Raw genomic sequence first — 27,236 nt, forward strand, 5'->3', positions numbered from 1 at the left:
AAGGAACAGCAGAGCAAGTATTAAGTACAAGAAAATTACATTTGTTGGCTCTTCGCATGCAATTATGCTAACTGAACTGTTGGCATAATGCAATAAAGATGTCTGCAGAATAGTATTTCTATATTAAGTGTGTGGCAGTTAACTTGGTGAATGAACAGCTCCAACCCCAAAAAGATTGGTTTCCCAGGCATTCATGGTAGATGAGTTGGGCTTTGCAGTGGGATTCGATTGTCTTTGTGTTGACTGTCTGTTTTGTTCCCTTCAGCTGTCAAAGTAAGGAGTAGGGTGGAAAAGTAATCCATGATTATTTATTACCAAGGAAGTGCCTGTCATTATGATGGACAAGGTGTGTGTGCCTGGAAAGATAGATCTTGAGTTGCAAATACCTCAAGGGGGGATGTAAAGCTTATCTGTACTCTCTACACAGATGCTTGCTGTAGACTTCATTGGGATCCCAGTTATTAAGGATGATAGGTGTCAATTTTGTTTCAGGCGATTCTTGATTTTAAAAAAATCCCCCAAATTCATATATGGCTTCATATATAGAATGGAAGCAATATGAAATATTGGGTACATCTAGACCCAGAACCTTTACTATATTGCTACTAAAACTCAGGCTTGGACCCCACATGTATCTAATCAACCTTATAGGAACCACATTAGGGTTGCCAACAAATCTGGTAATTCTTCTCTTGTTCCACAGTGAAATGATTTCATGTTTAAAATATTCAGATGAATGAGAAAATGAAAGTGAATGGGGTTTTTTTTTTCATTCTTGACTGATATTTATCATTAATTCAAATAGATGTATTTTCCCCTTTATCAACAGATTCCAGAGAAGGGTACAATGCCTTAGAATAATCCAAATAATGTAATCATTTAAAATACATTAAAACAGCCTAAGAATTCAAACACAAGACCAGCAGCACCACAGCTGCATTTCACCTCTAAATGTTCAGATGGACAAGTTTTAACTTGGTGCCAAGATAATGCATTCTTCATGCCAGACATGAGATGGCATTCCAAAAAGCAGCGTAGAAAACCTAGTTGGAGACTACACAGTGTAAACAGGATCAGGAAATAAGAGCAGGGTTTGTCCTAACTCCAGCTATTGTTGCCCAATGTGGCAAGAAGAAGTTGCTATAATCTACAGTAATGAATGCCAAATAAACTTTGGATATAGGTGATTGTGTTTCAGGACAGACTGTTAGCTGACCTTATCTCTTCAGCTGTCATATTTATCCTGGACTAGCTAATTAGCAAAAACTAAACTTGGGCATGTGTGGCCAAACATCAGAGTGTGGTAAAAATGGCAAAAAAATATTAATGAGGAAGAACACTCGAGATTACCTTTGCCAGGGCCTGCTATGACAACATTATGAAATGCATAGGGCAAATTGAAGACACATTCACATAAACACTTTGATTAAGGGCAGAATTCTTCCCCCTCATTTCCTCTTCCCACTGCTGAACTATTTGAGCTCGTACAAATGACTTTTGTACTTTGAATTTAGTTTGTATCAGTTGATGTAAGTATGAGAGAAGGACAGAGAAAACTAGGGCATTTTTAAAAACATCTGAAAAACTATGAGAGAACAGAGAACTTATCAGGATTGTCCCTGCCAAGTTGGAATTGAATCATAGATAGCCATCCAGTCCAATCCCCTTCAATGCAGGAAAAGCATAATCAAAGAAGCCCTGACAGATGGCCATCCATCCTCTGTTTTAAAAGCTCCCAAATAAGGAGTTTCCACCACATTCCAAGACAGAGAGTTCCACTGTTGAACAATCTTACAGTCAGGAAGTTCTTCCTAAAGTTCAGGTGGAATCTCTTTTCCTGTAATTTTAAGTCATTGTTTCGTGTCCCAGTCTGCAGAGCAGCAGAAAACATGTCATCTCCCTCTGTCTTTAAAAGTAAGTATATATATATATATATATATATATATATATATATATAGATCATAAAAGTAGAATATAACATATCCAAATTTCCTCATAAGAATGTTTAGAAAACAACAAAAGTGAAATATAGAAACATATATACCAGGTGTCTCTGATACCTGAGCAGTGATGGTTGACACACACAACTTCTTTTCCTGTCCTCTTTCAATATATCTGCTTTGCTAGCCCATTTAATTTCCACACTGGAGAAAAGACAATTTTTGTCGTCATTATTCTACATTCTTTCAGCTGCTCTACTTAGCTGCATATATCAAGAGAGAAAAAGAGAGATAGAGGCCATATTTTTTTAAGATCCACAGATAGCTTGAAGGCCATCTCTCACATTTCCGCCCACCATTAACCTTTGTCCTGATCATTGCTGAGAAAGGTAATAGCTGTGGTCCCACTTCATTGAACACAGGGACACTATTAAGCAGAAACAACAGAAATGAAAAGTTCCTTTTCTACTGTGTTAGGTCATTTTCTTGGAAATTATTTGTTAAATGTCTGTTTTGTCTGGCTGCTTTCCCTGCATATTGAGAGTACTGCATATGAATCATGCTTCTTACTAATAACTCAAATGGTAAATGTATTTGTCTTGTGGCATCTCTCATGACAAAATAAGGTTTAAGGACCACAACAGAACTCATACAAAACAAATACCAGAAAGTTAGAGCACAAACTAGATGTAACTTAATTTCATGAGTCCACATGTTTGTAATGGAAATAGAAGTTTCAGTATGGTAGGAGGTGAGCAAGGATTTTCGTCTTCCTGACATATTCAAGGTAAAACCACTTGGTGGCTGGGAGATTGTGTGAATTGAAGTCCAAAAGTAATTTTCCAACCTCTGGAAAAAAAAGGTGGTTTTTATAATAAAAAGAAGCTCTCATCCCATCTGAGATTTATGTAGGACTGCTATTTACATCATTTAAAAACTCCACCTTAATGCAATTAACCTAAAATGTCTTTTTATGTCTTTTTATGTGTACTGTACACCGCCATGAGTCGCCCGTAAGGGCTGAGAATGGCGGTCAATAAGTGCATCTAATAAATAATAAAATAAATAAATAATAAATAAATAATAAATAAAATGACTTATTCAATTTTAATTTTCCCTTCCTGTCTCCTGATTTAACCTCAGTTTCATTTATTTACTTATTGTCTGGGTAAGACATTATTGTAAAGCATTTCTTTAACTTTTCTTGGTATTATAATGATTTCTCTGGGTACAGAAGATACTACAAATCAGGCAATAATGAAAGCCCACTGTTACTCAACCTAGATGTATTTGTGTGACAATGTTTTTAATTTGCAAAGCTTTCATTGTTTTGTCTTTCCATTCAGTTTATTTGCTCTTTTTTCTGGGTCATGACTTGCCAAAGTAAAATAAAAATTAGAAGAAGAAGAAGAACCTGGAGAGCTGTACCTCCAACAGGCACAATTCCCATAAAACAAGTTGTGCCCTTCTTCACAGTTTGTTGGAGCATAAAATGTGTATGTGTATGTGTGTGTGTTTCACAATTGGAAACCCCAAACTGGAAATGAAACTTCCAGGTTCATGACAAAGGATTGATGCGGCCTCTGGAGGATCCTTCGCATCCATATATTGCAAGAAAAATAAGATACAAAGCAGTTCCATTGAAGTAATACCAAAGGAAGAAAACTGGTCAGCAAGCCTGTAGATCTATGAGCCATTTGTACAAATTCTGCTCTTTTATTGTTAATAGGTAATTTCATTCCATGGCCCAGCTCTTCCATATTCCAGTTAGAACCTGGAAGGTCAATGAATACACATCCTTGTTGGGCCATTTTCTTTTTGGTGGTTGTGCCAATAGATACACAATATCAGAAGAAAAAAAGCAATTACACTTAAGAATTTTTAAAAAGCTTCTTGAGATGTTCAGCATTGGAATATGCTATCTCTGAGTATGGTGGTCTCTTTGTTTGGAAGATTTTAAACAGAGGCTGGATGGCCATTGCTTTCATTGTGTGTTCCACAATCAAAGTTGGATTGGTTGCCCTTGTGGCTTCTTCCAACTCTACAGTTCTATGATATTATGATTCTAGATAAAACCAGCCATATCAGAGAGAGGAAATTTGAAGAAGGATCAGGAGTGTGGATAAGGAACCATTCTTAGTGTGTGCATTAGGCAAAGAGAGGATTATAGACCTGATGCTTGTTCTATAGGAATTTATATTGAGAGTTAACTCTGTGTGTGTACGCACACATGCCTAATGCCAAACCATCACTTTCACAGGGTTTCCTTAGAAAGGGAATATTGAAAGGTATTTCATCTTAAATATAACCTCTGGCACCTAATATTCATGCATGATCTCTCCCATCCAAGTACGAACCAGGGCTGACCTTGTTTAGTTTCCAAGATTGCTAATGATTGTTATATTGATGTTTAATTGTTGATGATGCTATTGTTTTAACTGTCCCATAATCATTTTATGATGTTTTGCAGTGAATTTTGCTGTTGTTAACCGCTTTGAGTTGCCTGAGGGCTGAGAAAAGCGGTATATAAATGAAGTAAATAATAAAAAAAGATCAGGCAGGATCTGGCATCTTATTAACTATGCTGTTGACAGTGTGTTCTTAATTAGAGTGTCACACAACATTTCAATACCAATAAATATCCTTCTTTCTACCTACAAGCGCCCAAATATGCAGGAGTCAGTCATTTCTATACTGATAGATACAGATTACCAATACTGAGAGGTAAGGTGTGAATAACTAGCTAGCTAAGGATTGCATGTAGTTCTCTTCTTGTCTACACAAGACTATGCCATATTAAATCTGACTATAGAGTATTGCAAGATTCTTCAACTGTTAGGCTGGAAATGGCTAATGCAATTGCCTCTCTTTTAAAAGTTATGCCTAACATTGGTATAGTTGGGATGTTGAAAAATGTATTACAAAGATAGTGCTAAGTTTATGGTACATTTGATGCTTTTTATCTTCTCCAATCTTAATAAAAGCTTTTCTTGAGTAAGTCTGCTTAATTAACTATTTTCTCAGAAGTACTTATGTTAATTCACTTAGACCTGTGAAGCAGAGCTAAAATTCCCTTTGCAATTCTCTGTATACTGAAGGCTCATACTATTTCTACCAACTGAGTTTTCTAAACTCACTGTTTGTATAGGTCGTTCTGTGCTGCAACAGATTCACAAACCATTTTTTTCTTGGGACTACAATAAGCACTGTGTTCTGTAGGAAGCAGTAGAAACAGGAAGTCAGGATCCTCTCATTTCTTTTGTCTTTGTTTTGGCTTATTTTCCAGATGAGATTTCTCTGCTGATTTATTTTTCAACGTACTAAGTTTACTGGATAGTTGTGGGGAAGAGCATTCTGTGAAGTAAAACTCTACACATGCTGTGAATTTGTATATTCAGACAGTGGCATCAGCGACCTATCAGTGAGTTAGTGATTCCACTCCAGGCCTTTCATTAAAATTTAAAAAGAGCTAATCAAGCTGGTGATTACTCTGTCCCTTAAAATAAGTTGAGGCCCTTGCATAGCTGCTTTCAAATCCAGATTAAACACAGGAGTGGATTCACTGCCCATTGACATGGGAAACACTGGCTGTGGGTCCTTTCAGAGATATAGGTTGAACAGGTTGAATGTAATGTGGAATATGTAAAGAGGGGAATAAACCCTGCTTGTAGCTGAGTTCACTATCCACCAAAAATGGTTGTTGTTCCACCTCCCACTTTAGTTATCCTTTTGTGAGAAACGAATATATATTGTTTGTTGTTGTTACCGTTAACTGTTGTCAATTTGACTTTGACTTATGGTGACCATATGAATGAGGGTCATCCCATCATCAACAGCCCTGCTTAAGCCTTGTAAACTCAGGTCTGTGACTGCCAGGACTGAGTCTATCAACCTTTCTCTTTTCCTGCTAGCTTTTACCAAGCATTGTTGCCTTTTCTGGTGAGTCATGTCTTCTCGTGATATGGCTAAAGTACAGCAGTCTTGGTTTAGTTTTCCTGGCTTTAGGGAAGAGTTAAGACTTGATTTGCTCTAGAACCAATTTCTTGTTCATTTTAGTAGTCCATGGCTATGTAGAACTTTTCTCTGACACATTTCAAATGAGTTTTTCCTTCTTCACACCTATCAACTTTCTTCACTGTCCAACATTCACAACCATACATCAAAACTTGAAATATCATGGTTCGGACAATCCTAACTTTAGTGTTCAATGATGTATCTTCACACTTCAGTAAAACTGGGGGAGGTGACGGCCGACAGGGAGCTCTGGCATGGGATGGTCCATGAGGTCACGAAGAGTCAGACGTGACTGAACAAATGAACAACAAACACTTCAGTATCTTGTCTAGTTCCTTTATGACAGCTTCACATTCTTATAATATGTGTTGTGCTGCTCCAGACTTTCTTTTCATCTCTGATCACATCAGCAGCAGTAGATTCTTTCAACCTGGGTCCGGGACACCATGAGCCACAGAGGTACTCCTACTTTTTCTCTGATCTTCCTCAATAAATTGTTGAGAGCCTTCTAACATTGGAATCCCATCTTCTAGAACAGGCATCCTCAAACTGTGGCCCTCCAGCTGTTTGGGCCTCAAACTCCCAGAAGCCCTAACGAGCTTGTTCAATTGTCAGGAATTCTGGGAATTGAAGACCCAAACAGCTGGAGGGCCGCAGTTTGAGAGTGCCTGTTCTAGAACTTCCACTAGTTTCATTTTAGACTGCCTCATCATGGGGTTCTTATGGTAAAAGACAAGCAGTAGCTATGATGCCCCTGCCCTTATTTCTGAGAGAGATCATCCTCCAGTGTCACCCCTTTCTACGGCTGCGGCTGCCACCCAGTCACACTTTAACACATTCAATCTGGCTCTTTAGCGAAAACCTGTCTGACATAGGAGACCCTGCCATCAGCACTGCTTCTGTCGACACAACCTCTTGTTCACAGGAGCATGCAATGCCACACCACAGAAAGGTAGTGCCATTATTTGAATTATACATTGTACTACTGCAAAAGTCAATTAACTGAATACTTTCTTTCAAAAATAGCTTGGGGAATTGATCTCAAACCTCTTTAGTTAACATACCGTAAAAGAGCCATATTTAGGGGCAAGCAATCACCTGGGGCCTATTCATGCTACAGAATTATGCTGCTATTATTCCACTTAAACTTATGGGATCTTGTGATTGGGAGTTTAGTCAGGAACATTTAGAATTTTCAGACAGAATACTCAAGTGCCTCAGCAAACTACAAATCCAAGGATCGCAATTGATGGAGCCTTAATAGTGGCATAAGCCGCCCTGAGTCCCCCCTCGGGGGTGAGAAGGGCGGGGTATAAGTAACAGAAATAAATAAAATAATAAATAATTCTGTAGTATGCGTGGGCTGGTGCCTGGATTTAAGGGTTGATGTGAAATATCCAGTCAACAGCTATTAAAAAAATACTACAAACAGTTCATTTTCACTTTCCAAACTGCCAGCCATTTTTAAAAAAATTTTTTGTCGTGTCAGGAGTGATTTGAGAAACTGCCAGTCGCTTCTGGTGTGAGAGAAGTGGCCATTACAAGGACATTGCCCAGGGGACACCTGGATGATTTGATGTTTTTATCATCCTTGTGGGAGGCTTCTCTCATGTCCCCGCATGAGGAACTGGAGTTGATAGAGGGAGCTCATCCGCCTCTCCCTGGATTCGAACCTGCGACCTGTTGGTCTTCAGTCCTGCCGGCACAAGGGTTTAACCCACTGCACCACCGGGGGCTCCAGCCATGAACTGAATGAACAGTAGAGTGGGAGAAAATATGTGTGTATAATTGTTCATAAATGCGACCGGGGGGGGGGGGGGGGGGAGGGAGGAGAGAATAAGTCCACAATACAGTGGTAGCAGTGTGATAGTACTTTACCTGTCATTGCTCCATCCCATGGAATCCTGGAAAGTTCAATTAGTGATATTTTTTAGGGAGTTATTTTCCAGTCCCTTGAAAAACAGCAAAGAATTCCTCATGTTTTACAAAACTACAGACCCCTCAATTCCATAGGACAGAGCGATAACTCTTAAAGTAATATTAAAGTGTAACAGTAGGTCACTCTAGATGTATCTGTGTTCATGCATTCGTAACAAAATTTACTACTTCATCAGCCATTCAATAAACTATGATTATAGTGAGTGCCTGTGATGAAACTAGTACGTGGAAATTTGACATCTCACATGACAACAATCAATTATGCATGCTAAATACGCATCAAAGTGATTAAAATTATGCCCAATCGAGTAAAAACTAAAAAATAAAGGTAGGGTAGCCATGTTAACCTAAGACAGTGGTTCTCAACCTGTGGGTCCCCAGATGTTTTGGCCTTCAACTCTCAGAAATCCTAACAGCTGGTAAACTGGCTGGGATTTCTGAGAGCTGTAGGCAAAAACACCTGAAGACCCACAGGTTGAGAAGCACTTGCCTAAGAGAACAGAACATGCTTCACCTTTTTTGGCCCAATTAACATTCCATGGCAGTGTTTGATCTTTCAGCTTCTTTCAGACCCCTTCATCAAGTTAGATGGTTCTAAAGGAGGGAGGGGAGTAATGGGAAAAAGCAAAGAAGTCAATTTCTAGTTAAATTTTGAAACTCTTCCTGCATACGCCCTCTCCAATTTTTGTAACATCCTAAATGGTGACAAATTCCAAAGAACTTGAAAGCTTGCATACATTTCTGGAATATTACCTAATCCTTTATTAATTACTTGCCTGTGAATTTTTAAAAGTAGACTCTGTGGAGGAGAGCTTGAAGAAATTTGAAGCACCATTTGATGTTGGACTGATCTGCAACTTCATACTGATTTTTTAGGCAGACACTCAGTTAACCCCCCCTCCCCCTTTTTTAAAGCTGAAGTCATAAGGCAACAGGTTGTTGCTTTTCAAAGTCAGAGGAGTTTATATTCAGCAAGTTTGTTAAAATCTAGCCTCGGTTTTGCTGCTTGCAGCCGTGCTCTGGGTAATAAGATTATCCAGCCAGTCGTGTCTCTGTGTTCTGCACTGCAGAACAAAAGAAGAACCATGCATTTGCCAGTACAATGCACAACAGCATTACGGTTGTTTGCAGATGGAAAATGCTACGCTGCAGTCTCTGGAGCTAGTTAAAGGGGTTCCATTTCAGCGCTGCTACTTTCATCTGTGGAGATCAAAAGCTGTGTTCCAAATTGAATTACTCAAAACTGCCATAACATGTGGCAACCTGTAGGAACCAATCTGTATGATGTTTTAATGGCTTGTGTGTGACACACCGCTGATTTCTTTTTCCCAGTCCTTGGAGGGAAGGGTGGGGGAAATCAATAACATACAAAAGAGAAACATTCATTTTTACTGGAAATGACCTCCTCTGAGGCAACATAGGCAGTGTTTAAAAGAGCTTTCGATACTCGTTTTGATAATCTTAGAGCTTCAGGCAAACGTTACATTTAATAAAGATTTTAGATCAATGTGAGTTTCATGAAATTTACTTGGGGCATGTCAGGGAATTAGATCAGTCTATGGCTCAGCTCTATTTATATTAATACTGAAACTTTGTAAGTGGCATCTTCATATACATCTTGTGAAACAAGGAAGGAGAAGAGACCTGTTGTGGTCTTAAACAAGAATATTGTTCCATCTTCAAAAGACCACTTGCCTCAGACTTTAATTTTCAACTCCTCCAACTCCCTGATTAAAGATGGTTCTTATCTTCTCCCAATTCTGGAAATTGTGAATTGCCTGATTTTGTTTGGAAAAGTGCCCTTTTTTCACTATAGTTATCTTAAAGCTGTTTGGCCACTGATTGTAACAATGGGAAGTTTATGTCCCAATGAAAACTTTTTCAAGATCTACATGTTTCCAAAGAAGGAGCGAATGCATAGAGAATCTTCTGATCAATCTGTTTTAAAGAAATCTTTGATTTTGTATTGAGCATCAAACACAAATGGGTTGCCCTAGCGAAGACTTTCTATTTTGTATCATTTCCTCCTCCATTAACAAATGCATTATAAATTGTGTGTAGTGTTTGTAGTTGCATCGATGTGATTGTGCATACAGTTACACTGGATTTTTTTCCAGAATGTTACTAATGTGCATTTTTTTTGTGCAGAATTTCTAACCATGTAGGGCCCAGGTTCTTGCATCAATATCAATTGTTATACATTCATCTGCATAATTATAGTGTGGTTGCTTTTTATGTCATGGATAGAGGAAGTAATGGTAAAGCATACGTGCAAGCCAGTCCTTCTGTTAGACAATATAAGACAATGCCATCAGATGGCAGGTTTTGGGAAGTGCAATGAAAAAACCCAGCACAACTAGTAGCCATTCCACTGGAATTCCCCCAGGGATGTTCAGATTCTTGGATTGATTTTTTTATGACAATTCCCATAATTCCAACTCCCAAATAGCAAAACACTGGTAAAACAGGTGGCTATGAGATTGTGGAAGTTGGTTCAAACTCTGTGACAGCGATGCCTGCTTGATGTTGGCATCCATTGACTATCTTAACTATTTGCAAAATATCACAGATATTGACACTGGTAAAGGCCCAGTCTGAATGCCAGGAAAAAGGTCAGCCTGTCCAGTCTAACTGGCATCATATAGGTATACAGATATGTGTTGCATTTCTGTATACGAATTATGTGTAAGAATTGTCCAACATGAGATCCAGAAAGGTAGGGAACCAAAACAGAGTAATGTCATACAACATAATTTTACTGTTACCATATTTCTTTCAATCTAAGATGCCATTGATTGTAAGATGCACTGTAATTTTAGTACCAGCAGCAGCAACAAAAAAAACTTTATATATAAAAAAGCAACTTTACTTCTAAGACACACCCCATTTTCAAGATGTTTATATGAGGATCTTAAAATTGAAGTAATACAGTATATGCTCTCAAGTTGACTTTGATTGACATCAAATATATAAATGATAGTCCTCCAATCTACCTGTAATGTGGTCTTCCTGTTTTCCCGATGCCTTCACCTTTTCCAGGCATTATCATCTTTTCATGACTCATGTTTTGTAATGATGTGTTCAACGTTTGATAGCCTTGTTTGGCTTCTAAAATCATCTTAGATTAATTTTCTCTAGGACCCATTTGTTTGCTTTTCAGGCAGACCATGATATTTGTAAAACTCTCCTCCATCACCACATATCAAATTAACAGGATTTGATATGTTAGCTTTTTGTGTATATGGTGCTTCTTGTCTTCAGTTTTGTCCAGTGCTGTAAATCAAGTCAGGGTCAAATTTGGTTACTCCTAGTAAACATCATGTTATGTAGAGATTTGAACCTAGGTCTTCCCTGTTGCAATCTGATACTCTAACCATTACCCCCAAAATGGGTGTTTAAAATGTACTAATCAAAACCTGTAATGCACTATCCAAGCTAATGTATGTAATGTTTGAAATGTCAGTGTCGTTGTCCTTGTTATTATTTTTAGCTTTGGCATGTACAAATCCCATCTATACATTCCATGAGTGTTATCACAGGATAACATTCATGCATCATAAGGGTAATTTTCCTCCGCTTGGGAAAAAAGTTCCTTTCCACATACATCCTGAGAATATAGCTCAATTGCACAGCATTGTGAATGAGGATGATTCAATTTCACTGCACTGTGGATTTGACTGCACTAATTCTCTTTCTTGGCATCAGCTGCTGTTGTTACTAGGATTAGACTGCGATGCTTCTGCTATGTATGTTCTTTCTCAGCCTTTTTTTCCCTGCCAGATTTCTTTTTTCTCTCTCTCAGTCTGTACTGCTGATGATAAATCTTGCCCTGTGAGTTTCCCAGGAAGTTCTGACTGCTAATGGGCAAATTAAAGAATACTTTGTCTTTATTGTTGCTACATCTTTCCCCACCCAGTTTTATTCCTTCCATCCTTTCAACCTTTTTTTTAGACAATGGCAGCTCGTGCCTTCCACGTTAGTGAACCTGCTCTGGGTTGTAATCTAAATTGTAAATAAGATACCCAGTTTTAAAATCCCAAGGCAAATACTGGCACATATTCAATGCCTCTCTGACATAGTAGCCACCAGTCATAGTTGCCAGTGAGCCTCAATCTTCTAGCCTCTGCTTCAGAAGTGGTTTCCTGAAATAGCAGAGAAATTGACATATGGCTTTGGGACTTCCTTGCTGAATTAAGGCTCAGATTCAAGGGTAGTTGGTTCCTTGGGGTGGATTTGGGTTAGGTACATCACTCTTTTCTTTGTTCCAGGAAGTAGTGTGTCTTGGGTTGAACCTGTGACCAGTGCCCTGAATGGAAAATGTATGGGGAAGATCCATATTTTCAGTGGCAGAACTTAGTTTTCTTTCCAGAATGTTCCAGACAGTGATATCACTTGTCCTTGTTGTATCAAAATGTGAACAGTTAGTGTCATGAAAAAAGTGGCATCAGAAACATGAAAGTGATAGCATCAATGTAACCTGAAAATTGTGATATTTGGACCTGGACAGAACTCCTACAGAATATTTAAACGCTATTTACATTTCAAGAGAATAGTCCTTTGGAACCAATGGCAGTTTCTCTTGAAATGCAAATAATAGCTTGAGAGAGATTTGGGGAGGGCATAAGGACTTTCCAGAGAAAAAGGATTAAACTCTTTCCCTCAGTCCCTATGGTCCTGAGCTCAGGAATTGCTATGTACATTATTTAAAAGTGCACAGAGTTAGCATTACCTCTAAATCACATACTAAATCAGGGTGAAATGATGGAGGTCTAACTGTGTATAACTGCAGGCAGTTTGTAATTGGTTTTAATCACAGAATCGTAGAAACACAGAGTTAGGAAGGAATCCCAAGGGCCATCTAATCTAGCTCCCTGCCGATACAGAAGTTAAACACTAAAGGCACATTTGGGAGGTGCCTATCAAATCTCTGTTTACAACCCTCCAACAATAGGAAGTCCACCACCTTCCATTTCTAATCTATTTACCGTTGAACATTTTTCACAATCAGGAAGCTATGTTTACTTGGAAACTTCTGTTTTGTTCTTTGAAACAAATAGTTCAGATCTTTCCCCCTGAAGCAAAAGGAACCACACTTGTTCCATCTTCTTCATTGCAGTCTTTCAGTTACTTAAAGATGACTATCACATCATCTCAATCTACTCTTCTTTAGGCAAACCTCTTCCAGATGTTCTTCACAGAGCTTAGGGCATATACTAATCTATAAGTCAAACCCATGCATAAATCAAAGCAGATTTGGGGGTCAAAATTATGGATAAGTCAGGGGTCAATTTCATGAAGAAGTTAAATTGCAGTGCTACCTCAGGGGGGCAGCTACCCCTGTGTATTGCTGGCGTCATCTCCATATTTACTCGAGTCATGCACCATTGACTCTAATACACAAAACCCTGAAACCAAAAAAAGTATTTGCTCTTGAATGTAATGTGCAGTGGCAAAAGGGAACTCTTTGTGATTTGGCCCAAAAAGTTGCACATTATAGTTTCTGCATGCTTGGAATTTCTTCTTTAAAAATAAGTTTTAGAATACCAAAGCTTCTAGCAATAGAAAAGAAAACCATAGGATACATTTATGCTGTAGTGTAGAATGAATCCACTTAAATTGTCTTGGTTCAATACTATGGAATCATGGGAGCTATAGTTTTTCAAGAACTTGAACCTTCTCTCCAAAGAATGCTGATGCCTCATTAAACTACAAATCCAAGAATCTCATAGCATTGAGCCATGGCAATTAAATTAGAGATGGCATCCCTCAAAGAGGAGCTCCAGATGCAGCTTCCCCTTTTGCTTTGGCTCAGCATTAACATTACTGTATGACACGAATCTAGTGCACACCCCAAATTTTGGCAATGTCATTTAGCCAAAATAGGTGAGCATTAGATTTGAGTAGATACATTTACTTATTTACTCTATTTATATCCCGCCTTTCCCTACACTGAAGGGGACCCAAGGCGGCTTTACAAATGTCAAGCATTTGATGCCTTTAGAGAACAAACAATTAAATACATTTAAGTTAAAATTTAAAAAAAATAAAATTTAAAATTAGTGTTAAAATGCACATTAAAACATATAAACATTATAATCACTATTAAAATCACACCACCCACAATCGTAATCCGGGACCCTTCCAAAAATCTTTACACATATGTAGTTAATCTCCAAAGGCTTGACCCCAGAGCCAGGTTTTCACTTTCCTTCTGAAGGCCAGGAGGGAGGGAACTCATCTGATATCATTGGGAAGGGAGTTCCACAGCCGAGGGGCCGCCACTGAGAATATAGTGTGTGTGTGTGTGTGTGTGTATTTTGGTAACAGTATTGAAAAAGGAACCATCTCATTCTCTGAGTAAAGTGATAAAAAGTAAGAGCTCAGTCTATCCTGGAGAAACTCAAAGAAGCACCTACCCCCTCTACTCACTTGGCACTGCTTTGAGGGCAAGTGCCAAAGAGCTGTAACCACCAGCATTTACCCTGCTATGCATTCAAAAAAGGCCAGAAGCAACGCTGCAATAGAATAGAGGGAATCAGTGTTTCCTTTTGGTTCTCAGAGGGGGACTGATTAAGCTTCCTCATTTTGTTGAGAACAGTAGTTAAGCTGACCCATGGATAAATCGACACAGGTCTTATGGGTTGATTTTTGATTGGATTTTCTAGTATGTATACAGTAACTTCTAGATCTTTTACTATCTTTGTTGACCTTTTCTGGTCACATTCTAGATTGATAATGTTGTGTTGTTCAAATTACCTCATAACTGCTGTTTGTAATACAACAGGTTGTAATACAACTTGTGAGGTATATGCTCTAGCTCTAGGGACAGAAATTTCTATGTATGAATGAATAAATAAATATAAAATCTGAGGTACAGTTAAAGTTTCCAGATAACTATAGAAGTGAATTCTCTGTTATAAGCTTATTAGAGTTATTTTTTGGTCATTTGGACTTTGCTGCATTTTTCTAAAGGTGCAATTACCTGAAACATTATTTGCTTCCTATCTTTTCCTCTTGTCAAGTGCTGCAATCTCTTTTAAGTGCATGTGCGATCTTGCCATCATTTTTCTCATCTCTATCTATAACTGCATTTCATTTCATTTTTTAAAAGCTAATGGAAATGTCAGTCTCCTGTGGTATAAGAGTCATTTTTAACTTGTTAAATGTGAAGTAGCCTTTGCCTTGTTTGAGGGCAAGGGGAGTAAAAGAGTCTAGAATGGGTTTGTTTTCTCAGATTATCCCTCTTAAGGGGCTTCTGCAGAAGGCCAAACAAAATAGACTGCCTGACAGCGGCAAGCAAAGAGAGATAAGATAATTGCCTGCTGTTATGAACTGTCTCTGCAGAAGCAACAGCTAATTGGATCTGGAGGTGGGGTCATAGCCATGGCCCAAATTGGCAATGTGTCCCTGTGCTGTGTCTCCAGGGCCTAAGCATCTAGACAAGGTTGGCAAATAGCCTCTATGTCTTACTCAGATTGGTAGAGGCATGCGGCTATTGCTAACAATTTCAAGATCATCATTCAAAGGCACCAAAGATGTCTCTGGGTTCTTGTCTATACCACCAATATAATCCCACTGCAATTCAGTTTAATCAACCCCCAATCTGCCGTTGTTAGTGCCACATGCACCCATTATACTCTGCAATGAATTCATATTTCTGCCCACAACTTAAATCCAATAAGTGCCACTTTGTTGTGCCTTTTTCCAACACAGAAAAAGTGGGGAGCTGGCTCTGGTATGAAAAGTAATGCTTGGCACTCCTAACACTAGAAGAGAGAAGCAGGGGTGAAATGTGGTGGCACAGTCCCATTGTTTCCTCTCAAAGGGAGCCAGATGTACATTAAGCACACATAGCAAAACATGGCAGCAGACTGGATTTTCCTGGAAACTGTGGAGCAAGAAGTGAGTTTTGTTATCTCACATTAAAGCCTAAAACAAGTGTTTTTACTGCTCAGGGGGTTGTAATGTGTCAGGATCAGGCATCTACAAAAGCAAGGGTGATTTTTTTGTCTGTTTAGACATGCACATGGTGGTTCCAGAATTTAGATTTTGATAACAAAATGCTGTTTGACTGCATTTCAAATAATCATCCAGCCAGCAGGGTTTTTTTAAAAAAAAAATTAAAAATAGTTTAAAATAGTATTGATGTGAGGTATCAATATAATATTATAATATAATATTGTGTACTGTGCTTTTTTATTTGAATTGTGGATTGTTGACTGTTTTTATCCTGTTGTAAACCGCGTTGAGTCGCCGGTTAGGCTGAGAAACGGCGGTATACAAATAAAATAAATAAATAAATAAATATCAACCAGCACCTTTACCCCAATGTGCCAGGGCCAACACTATTTGGGGTGCTGATTCAGGAAATTGCATTAAATAGAGCATATCAGCTCTAGTTTTTGATACAGAGCATATGCCATCCAGTAGTTGCCATCTGCTCTCCCACAGAAAACCATATTTATTTAATAACCTAGAGCTAATGTGGTAGTAGTAATCTTTCATGGGTAGTCAGCCTCTCCCCACCCGACATCCTCGTTACCTTGACACTCCTAGCAGTAGAGGATTTCGCAAGACCAGTCGTGCTTGTTGCATTGTGGTTTCAAAGCAATGGTGTAACAATGATGAGGCCGTGGATCATATTTCCATTCTTGTGGACCACTGATGGTCCACAAGCCACAGGTTGGGAACCACTGAACTACAGGAAAAGGGATTCCACCTGAAACATCAGGAAGAACTTCCTAACTGTGAATGCTGTTCAGCAGTGGAACTCTGCCCCAGGGTGGGATGGAGTCTCCTTCTTTGGAAGCTTTTAAACAGAGGCTGGATGGCCATCTGTGTGTTGGGGGGGGGGGGTATGTGCTTTGAATGCAATTTTCCTGCTTCTTGGCAGGAGGTTGGACTGGATGGCCCACGAGGTCTCTTCCAACTCTATGATTCTATGTTCCTGCTTGAGATGACAGCTTCTCTCTTTAACTTGCACTCAGTGACAGGAGGCTAGTTTAAGGGCCCAAAGACACGTTGGGTGAAAATATCCAGAGACATAATGGGGAAAATGCTATACTCCCCTGCCCCCACCAATATTTCCCAAACCAGGCAGTTGTCTCACTCTTTTGAATAAAAGTAGGGCTCTCCACTGGCAGACAAGAAGGGTCATAGGCCTAATTATCATTACAGGTCCATAAATGTGAAGAACACCATGTAGCTTTTATCTCATTGTCGTATATCCAGATGCATTCTGTGCTTCTTTTTTCTTGAGGCTTTTCCCTCCAAGCAGTATCAAAAACAGAATCAACATGAAGAATGCAGTCTTGAGATAGGAAAGAGTTTGGTATACTTGGTATATAAAACAACTACTAAATTGCTGTTATTCCTCAAGCAGATATGGGGATATTTCTTCACGATTCCATTTTTCCTATTTTTAATCTTCATTCTTGTTATGTGATTTTTCTTCTCTTTCTTTTTTTTACTTCTTTCAAGGTCACCAGCTCCCACCTGCAGAGGCACATTTAATTTTTCACCAGAGATATCAGAACTGTTTCTTCTTATGCCTGGTGTAAGGTTTTTGCCTTCTCATTTCATTCAACATATGCTCCATTGCAGCTGGCTCAAGCCTTCTGGGGGGAGCAAAGTGTTAAAATACCAAGATTGCTGGCAGAACAGACTTCCATTTTCTTATTAGCAATTACGCTGATGAACATAAATTTCCATAGGAAACCACCACCCCCAGAACGATCAAAATGGCTAAAGAAAGGTTTATGGTGGAAGTATAGCAGGCATTCTGTTTCAAGATCTTTCCTCTATTAATTTGAAAATCTCCTGTGTGATTTCCCCTTTCTTCCCTCCAGGCATTATAAAAACAGAAACTTCAGGAGTGCCTTTGACATCCTATTAAAGCTGATACAAAATTTCCACTTATATTTTAGATCAGGATTACATTCTTTATTACATATGCCGTTAGCTCACTTGCCACAGCATAAGGCCCCAGCCACCATGATCCAATCTCTCCTTAGGAAATTAATTATGGTAATAAACCCACTTGCCATGTGTCATTGCCAACTGGCTATAAGGCTTACAAGTTTGGTTTTCTGGGACAGAGGGCTGGAACTAGCAGGGGGGTGCTACTGAGTCTGTGGTTCTGCCTCTGGCAAAATGCACACCAAATCTGTTATGCATTAGTTGTCTTCCTAAAGAAGCCATTCATCTTTTGTGGGGGCAGGAAAGGGACACAGAGGGATTGAAAGACCTGGGAGAACTGTGTGAAATCCTAGGACTGCACTCTGCCCATCTCTACATCCAGCCTTAATGTTTTGCGATTTTTAATGAAGTTATCCTGTCAAGCCATTACAGAAGGTCATTTCTGTAGCTCCATGATTAGGCCTCCTGCTTGATCCAGTACTATAGTTCCAGACATCTCTGAGAGTTCTCCTAGTGCTGAAGGCTGGTGCATCTTACTGCTATAGAATGAACTTTAGTGGTGGTTAAATGATGCAGCAGGTTGTACACAGCAAAGATGCATTCCAGGATCCCCTCCTCACAGCCAATGGTACAATTGGGCCCTCAAGCTAATTCTACCCAGACTTTCTGGAGTCAGCAATAAAATTTCCTACCACTGGTTGTATGAGGCACTAGGGTTGGGGTCCATCTCCTCCAGGCAGAAGCCAGTAGTTCAAACACACAAACCTCACAATAACTATAAAAACTGTGCAATCAGATCACTTGATATTCAGACTTCATGTATCTTCCCAGACTGAAGCTGCAAAGTAAATGCAAAATTATAATAATAAAAATCCAACAAAATAATTAATACAAATTAACATTTTTGCACTAATAGGCTGCTGTTAACATTTTGGCCATAACACTAACAAGGACTCCAAAACCCATTTGTCTGGTGATGGAGGCCAAAGAACAACATCTCTCTGATTGCAAGACACACTTCAGTCACAACCTATTTAAAATACCATTCATTTCCAGTTTGCTTAAAGGTGCACTTGGGGACCCCAAAATAAAACCCAGAAGGAAGACATCAGTGTTTAGCAAACCTTAAATGAAAACTGTAGGTCCACCAAAAGTACATATTTACTTATCCCATACTTGCATTTGGGAAAAGACAATCATTTCCAGGTTTTTTTTTTTCTTGTAAAGCAAGGTGGGTTTTGGATATTTTTCTTCACTTCAGGATTTTTCATGCATGTATTTCCTGTAAATACAAGATTCATATGCTGTCATTACACTTTCATTGGGGAAGTCAGACATGCTTCTTAGTAAGGTCCCAACTACTGTCAAGATCTGATGGTTCTTCTAGAGCTTTTGGTCTTCATGTGGCTTTGAAAACAATCCTCTCTGCTCTCAACCAGCAATAGAAGTGTGTGAAATCTGGAATACTGGGGCAGAAGGATTTGTACTTTGTGTAGTGTGGAAAAGAATATGACTCTGTGCAATGAAAAAAAGAAATGCATGATCAAATGGAAAGTGAACTTACCACCTCATCACACAGGGGTGGGGAGGGGGGAAAGTTGGCCCCTGGCTCCTCTTTGGCCACAAATGTCATCATATGATACAAGCTGAGGCGCCACCCCATCAATGACTGAAGTAGCAAGGAAGCATTGCAAGAAGCGTGCTCCACAGTGCGTGTTCCATTTTTTGGGTAGCTTTGATGGAGCTACCTATGGTTTTTAGGCTTTCCCCCATCTGATGCTTTCCCCTTTCTGATGGGTAAAGGTACAGGGTGCCTTCTGCCACCTTTCCTCCATGTGATAGGGGAAGGAGGAAGGGCACATGGATCAGTGTATGGTGCCACACACACCTTCCATTTCACTGGTGATTGTTGGCAAAGTGGAACAAAAGTGGAGCATCACTATGATAAGATCCATAGGCTTCCATATGTCACTAACAGTATGTTGACTATTTTCACAGGTCCATATCAGAACCATATTTCTTTACAGTGAAAATATTCACCAATATTCTACATCAGCTACTGAATTACATATGTATAATTGATTACACGATGTCTCTTGCCTGCCCTGTCCTCAAGCCCACCTTACAACCCAGCAGCTGAAATGGGCAAAGAAATCCTGTTCAACTTTCACTAAGGGTGAAAAGATTGATGTTTCCACTCAGTACCCACCATTGAAAGATAACCTGCAATACAGATTTACAATAGGGAACTTGCTTCTGATTTTTTCTCACTGGTGAAAGGGAATTGAAATCTCATTTTCTTGTACCCAAAAGGTGAATGGTCCTTCCTCACCCAATCTGGCTGCTGGCTCTTAAAGTGGACTGGAGTGTTATTTACATAGTTTTACAGTAACACTGCATAGTCTTACTGGTTACAGAGCTATTATGGGTCCATAATTCTGGGTTGCAAATATTTAACTGCAGTACTAAACACCAGCCATTATTTCTTACATTTATGTGCTGCCTTTCCTGCGTGAAGATCAAAATGGCATCTGTGTCATCCTTCTGTGGTTCCTATAAAGGCACTGGTCACATATAGATTCAGTTTTAGGAAGTCGTGTAATTCATACTGTTTTCTGCAACACAGCAGCATTTAGCAAGAGATGAAGCTTCCTTTGAGTAATTTCACAATTTATGGTCCTCAATGAATTACATTACTGTGTGTTGACCTTTTTCATTATTTGGGAACAACATCTTTCAAAAATGCCTGACAAAGGCATAAGAAATATTTCTATAAATATTAAAAATCTTCATCTATTCCATCAAGGAAAAAAAGTCTAACAAAAATAATGATGCAGAGCATTTATCATTTCAGTTTGCTCACCTTTATTTCGACAGTGCATGCATATTCAAGATAATGAGTTCCACCGCACAATTACTCATCTATTATTTTAAGTAGAATTATTGCAACCTACACTAAGGTTGCAAACCTTTGCCCGCTTACAAAAGAGAAAACCTCACAAACTTCACTTAATATACAGATAGATATAGGAGTGTTCTGTAAGAGTGTCTGAGAAGATGTTTAGCACTTACATGCTGTATGACTTTAAAGCAGCAATTCTCCATTCATCTACTAAGAAGTATTGTACATCCCATTGACTCCAATACAGTTTACTGCTGAGAGGCATATACACAGAATTGTACTATAAGAACTCGTTTGATTTTAATAATTCTTTCCCTTAAAAATGCTTTCTAAGAAGCTTTAAAAGTTATAAATGAGCATTAAAATACAGTGAGAAGAGGGAGAAGGTGAAAAGACAAAAAGTAGCAACAATAGTAGTAGAAGTACTTGTTCAAACTGCAGACCTTTACATGTTTTCCAGAAGAGTCCATTGACTGCATGGGAGTTAGCATATCCAAATCATTATAATATGTATATACAAGATTGTTCTGTTAATCATGGGAAGGATCATACTGAAAGAGAAATAAAAACATAGCTAGAAGCAACCAACATTGGTGTGCAGTTACTCTTCAACTGACTTAATTTGGCAGGGTCTGTTTGATTAATCTTTTGTCATCCCAGTTTCTCTCTTCTCAGACTTTTCCTTTTGTACTCCTCTTGAGTTGGTGCAAACAGAGTTCAAAAGTTGTTTGCACCCCATTAACTCCCCAAGGAAAGGAGAAGAAGGTGGATGGATTCTTCCCCTGCAGTCTCAGGCAAAAGCCAGCTGCTGTAGCCTCTCCTAGCTCTCTTAATCTAACTTTGTATTAATCAACTGGAGTAAACCTATTGAATTGATTGAGTTTACAAGAGTTTGGAATTGCCATTCAGTAGATCTATTGTAGTTGGAATTAACAAAGGATTTATGGAATGAATCAAATGGTGCCACCTTTGTCCACTTCTACAAATAGTGAGAACAGTTAGTCAATATTCCAAGTATTCTGTGCACACTTATTCTTCATGCAGCTCTTTTGTGAGAGTGTGATATATCTTTATTCAGGCTTTGTTTCTTAAAGTTTTTATAGTTCTATGAACCTCAAGGTTCTCCCAGATTTTCTGATGCCTTTCCCTTGTGCATGGGTGATGTTGTTTCAGCTATGTACGTGATAACACTTGGAGAACTGAATTGGAATTGGAATATACGGTTGTGATAACAATGTACTTTCCCCCTCAGTGGTAGATTATGCAGGCACTATGCTTTGTTGCTATTAATGTAAGGCAACCGATAATTTATTTGCAAGTCAGATGAGAACTCATTTGCAAGTCAGTAGTATATGTTTACATCTGTCTCTTTCAGATAATTGGCTGTTTACCACTTGTGGTGCCAGTGGACCTCACGGGCCCACTCAGACCCAATGTAATGATGCCTATAGGAATGTCAACCTCAGTGTACTCTTAGGGGCAGAAGAAAGTTTCCCAGGTGTACAGATCTGGAAAGTACCTGCAACAAATACCTACAGGTAAGAGACCTGTTCATACCATTAACCTCAAAGAAATTCCTCCCTCTTCTCTCTTTTCCCTGTCCAAGAACAGATATGAATATAAACATAAACAAGTATATAAGAAATAATAATGCAGAGACTGTGTCTTAGTACATTTAAAAGTTTCCACATTACCAGTATGTGTCAGAACTGGAATATAAATTTGTCTAGTATTAAGCAAAAGAAAACAAAATCTTCCTAGTACATTCGCTGGAAAATATAATCGGTGTGCTCCAGATTTCACACACAATTATTTCCATGTCATGAAATTAATTTTGAAATTCCACAGACTGCACTTTAATGTTGTGAATCATTAGTTGCTCCTGCATCAGTTTTCGCAAGCATGTGAGAAGTAGCAATTGGTAGCTTCCATGTCTATTGAGTGGAGAATCCGTGTATTTTAATGATTTTTCCAAGCTATGCATAGTAAGGTTCATCACATAGCACAGCTCATTTAAAGTTCAGACCAAAATAAAAAGTAGGTTGTTCCCCCTAATAGCATGGAAGCTAGCATTCATAACTGTGTACAAGGACATGTCACTTCACCATCTTAACCCTATCTTTATGATACTTGTGGCTGGATCTAAGGAATTAAGCCACTGATTTTCCTGCATGTAATGGAAATTACGTGAACCTGTGCTGTTGATTTTCACAGAGAGTGCCGTCCTACAGCAAATGCTATGTCTGAGAGGGCTTTGAGGGCTGGTTGTTTTTGTGTTTATTTTCCTGTCTTGATTTTTGAGTGTATAGGAAGAAAATGACATTGCACTACAGACGTCGGATTCTGAGCCTCCCTCAGTGACTCAGTGTTTGCAGCACACAAAATAACAAAGCACAAAAGCCTAGTGAGATTGACTAGGAGAGGCACCAAATCTGCTTGCCTGCCCCATTTTCAGGGCGATTGATGATAATGAAAAAACTAATGATGTTTCACTCAGCCATCCAGAAAAGAATGACTTGCCTGTGGGGGAACGGGTGAGAAGAATTTTTCAAGGCTGGCATATAGTATGTACGCTTATAAAATATAACCCCAAAGTAAAAGAGAGAAGTAGTAAATTATATGCACAGAAGTCTCATTTTCTTTAATGTTAATGCCCAAGGAGGAAACAAAACTCACACTGTATCCCTGGGCTGATTTTGTTCTGTGATATGTTAGCCCGTAGATCAAAAGTTACAGGTCATCAATATACACTACTTTGTTTTGAAAGGATGTTGTTATACATTTTGTGGTAAGTGATTAAATAATTAGTGGGAGAGGTTTTGAAGTTGTAATGGGTCTCAGCATCCCCTTTGCTAGCAAAACATCAAAGCCAGCATAACATGGAAACACAATATTTGCTGCTAGAAGTTGTTGCGGTGGCTCCACTCTCACTTTGTTCCAGGTTTGACTCCAAAATTTAAAGGAGCTACTATTTGAGATGCCGAATCCAATTTTACAAATAAGATTCAGTACCAGGGATAGCTCCTTGGCTAGAACTTGCATGGATTTCTCACCTCATTGGCATGAGACCCACCAGCTAATACTGAGTGCTGTTGTAAAGTAGGGGCAGCCACCATGAACTCTTTCTTTGAGCTTTTAAAAGAAGGTCAATTGGCCAACAGTTGGTATTGTTACTAGAGTTGCCACAGCATGTTTTTGCTCTTATGATTGTGTTGTCTGAAGCAGTTTGGTCTTTAGGGCTGTCTATAATACACCACATCAATCAAAGGATAGTGACTGAAATTATCATAACCTTTTCAGCAAGTTTTCAGTTTTTATTTTCATCTTGAGACTTTTCACATAGTGTGGGTGAGTTGATTGGTCATAGGTGTTTTTGGAGGCAACTGCACAGGTTGGCAGCAAACACCAAGAATACTGTATCTCATATTCTCATCAAGTGAGTCTTTTAAGGTGATAGGACTGAGAGAAAGCTCCCAAACACCCAGAGGTCATAAAACCCAGACAAGGTGAGAAGATACAGTTCTCAGAGAGCACACCCTCCCTCATTTGACAGAATAAAACTTGGGCACTTGTGATCAAGTGACATCAGAGTGTGGTCAAGATTGCAAGAGTACTTAATAAGGAAAAACATGTAACATATGAGAGGCATATCACCTCTCTTTGTTTTAAGGTTGCTGCTTAACCATTCAACTCTGGTTTTATGGCCAGACTCCAAAAAGAATTGCTATCAGGTATAACATGAAGTACACATGGCTTCTGCTTCCAGAATAACCAGAAAATCATTTACCCTTCTCGATTCATGCCCTACGCATACATTTTGAAGGGGAAATTTGTGTGCATTTCACAACTGTATTTTATTTTATACTTGGGTATCCTGGATAAATGCTAATACCAAGTGAGAAACAACCCTTACCTGCTTGTTTCACATCCTACTTGTTCAAAGTAAAATAAATTCTCTTAATATTTTTGAAAATTTGGAAACAAAATCACCAGAAAATGGTCTTGGCATTTTCATTTCTTCCTTCAACTCTGTGTTCTTTCAAATTTAACTCACTAAATGATATCAGAGTTACCTTCGTCACTTGGTAGAGAAAATGCACAAGTGCAATTCTAGATTAAATAACTAAGTCCTGATTTTCAGGCACTGGAAAAATCTGTGACTGGAGGATTCTGACACTTGCGGTCCAAAAAATTACTCTTCCAAACACCATCTATTTCTAGATCTGCAGACTTCCCAGAAATGGCTGGTTTATGTTTTCCTTATACTTCAGCAATTACTAAGCATTCTGCCAAGATGATCACCAGTACTCATAGGGCATGTTCAAATTTGCATCCTGTTATCAATTGTGGAACAAATAACCTATTTGTAGCCATTGGCTTTGACAAACGCAGAATAGCCGTGACCCGAACTTTGCTGCTCCTCTTTCTTCACAGCTGGTGAATGAGGCACTGACAGTGTCTCTCTGGATTCCTGGCTTTATTGCTTATATGCAAAACCTACTCATACATAGAAAAATATGGCCCCTAATTGCCGCCAATTAGCCCTGCCAGCTTGCCTTGCTCAATAGTGCACCTCATTAGCCATTATAGCTTCCTGCAGAAAATCAGTTCAATGGCTCCTGTTCCTTGTAGCATCTGTTCAGGGGACCCTATCCTGTGGCTGTTGCTTCCCCTCCTGCGTCTGTTACTGCCTTATTGAGGAATGATTGCTTGGGTTACAGAAAGTGACACATGAACATTGCTGGGTCAGGTTCCAAGAATCCCTTCTGGTTTGTGAGCTACTTGGAGTTTGCAGCCGGCCTGAAAGCCAAGCCTGCTTGGACCTGTCTTGGAAGGGCATTGTGTCTAGGTATGATTAAACTCACCATGGTGGTAAGCCAAGATGAACAGGCTAGTTTTTTAAAAGTAGGAGGGATAGGATGGCTGAGAAAATGAAAAATCTGAAACATTCATGTTTTGTTCCAGGTGGGAAGCCAAGGTTAATCTCTGTTCAGAATAAATGATTCTAGTTGTCTTTGATGTGCCAGACCTGTTCAACTAGTGCCCTTTGGCTTATTCTTTTTTGTCTTTCACTTTCAGCATCTCTACTTATGGTGCAGCCGGCGGCAAAGGGAAGAACACCATAATGAGGTCAAATGGTGTGAATGTAGCAGGGATATTTAAACTCCAGAAGAATGAATCCTTGTATATTTTGGTGGGGCAACAAGGAGAAGATGCATGTCCTAGTGTGAGTGGTAATCCCTTTTAATACATTATGTTGATGAAGATGATGACTTTTGTCACTGCTACTGATATCATGCTTTGTTCTCCTTCTTGGTGATGTTGTTGAATCTTGTGGCCTAGACATGATCTGTTCTCCTACCTTATTCGACTTCCCTGATGGATCCATATGACCCAAAAGAAAAGTAAAAAGCCAGTTCTTTTCCAGGCTATAAAAATCTGCCTCTCCTAATCAAACCATTGCCTCCTGTTCAAATATTATGTTTTGCTGTGCCCAGTTACCTGAGAATTTATCATGGTCATATTGAGTAGTGCAGTTTAGGGATTATGGGGGGAGGGGTAAAATGACAGCCACTTGCTGTCACATTCAGTGCTCTAAAGCTCAGGTGTAACTTGAATCAAAGATGTTGAGAATGCCACTAACACCACAAGGACCAGATGAGCTCTGACAGAGGGGCACTGGTAAGTGTTTGATGAGGGTGGTAGCACTGGACTGGTTCTGCCATGGTAACTATGACTATCTTCCTCAATCATTCAGATATTTTTCCTTGCACAGTATCACAATGTATGTGTTTCTTTGTTGATAGTAGCATCTTAAAGTAGGACCAGAATTCTTGCTTTCTTCCCAGAAGGTAAAATAGACAACAGATAGACACCATTTCAAATACCACCTGCATCTCAGGTTTTTCCAAAACCTATGGGACTCATTTTACTCAGTTCCCATTATCAAACCTGCTGTGCCTTCTTCAGATTGATAAGTAAACATTGACTTTGATGGATATTCTCATTCTCATTAAAATCCTCTGAAACATGTTTTCCTAGGGAGTTGTGTCATTCTGTTCAGATTGTTTCTTCAGCCTTCTGTTTGCATTAGTTGTTAACGGTTCTCTGTGCTCTCAGCCCTACTACCTGAAATCATTTTAATTGGACATGACAGGGATTGCACATGGGACCTTATCTGTTCACAACATGGGCTTCCCTCTTCCTAAGTAACTACAGTTCAACCCCTGTGTCTATGGGACCAGTATCCATGATTTCATTTATCCATATCTGACAAAATATGTCCTCTCTAGACATGTTCTAGGTACATCAGCATAATTCTATGGTATTCTGGGGCCAGAAATTCATCATTCCAATAGGATTCACTACTATCTGAATATATCCATATTCATGCAAAGACCAAGAATATATTCTCTATAGAAACACATCATACTGTACTTGCAAGAGTTTGATCAGAAAACTTTTGTAGGTGCAAGGCATACTTCTGTGTCTTCTGTGGAAGGATGTAAGAAGCAAGTCTTCTG

The 27,236-nt window shown here is 39.1% G+C and overlaps 1 protein-coding gene across 2 annotated transcripts in view; it reads left to right on the plus strand.

Annotated features, from left to right (window-relative positions):
• Nucleotides 1–27,236, plus strand: part of ALK (ALK receptor tyrosine kinase) — a 759,925-nt gene that overhangs the window by 665,757 nt on the left and 66,932 nt on the right. For both annotated transcript variants that reach the window (XM_060754129.2, XM_060754130.2), the window contains exons 12-13: nt 22,088–22,250; nt 25,792–25,939. In XM_060754129.2, coding sequence (XP_060610112.2) covers nt 22,088–22,250; nt 25,792–25,939 — 311 coding nt within the window. The remainder of the gene's footprint in view (nt 1–22,087; nt 22,251–25,791; nt 25,940–27,236) is intronic.

The sequence above is a fragment of the Anolis sagrei genome, chromosome 1 (genome assembly GCF_037176765.1).
Source record: "Anolis sagrei isolate rAnoSag1 chromosome 1, rAnoSag1.mat, whole genome shotgun sequence".
Classification (NCBI taxonomy): Eukaryota; Metazoa; Chordata; class Lepidosauria; order Squamata; family Dactyloidae; genus Anolis; species Anolis sagrei.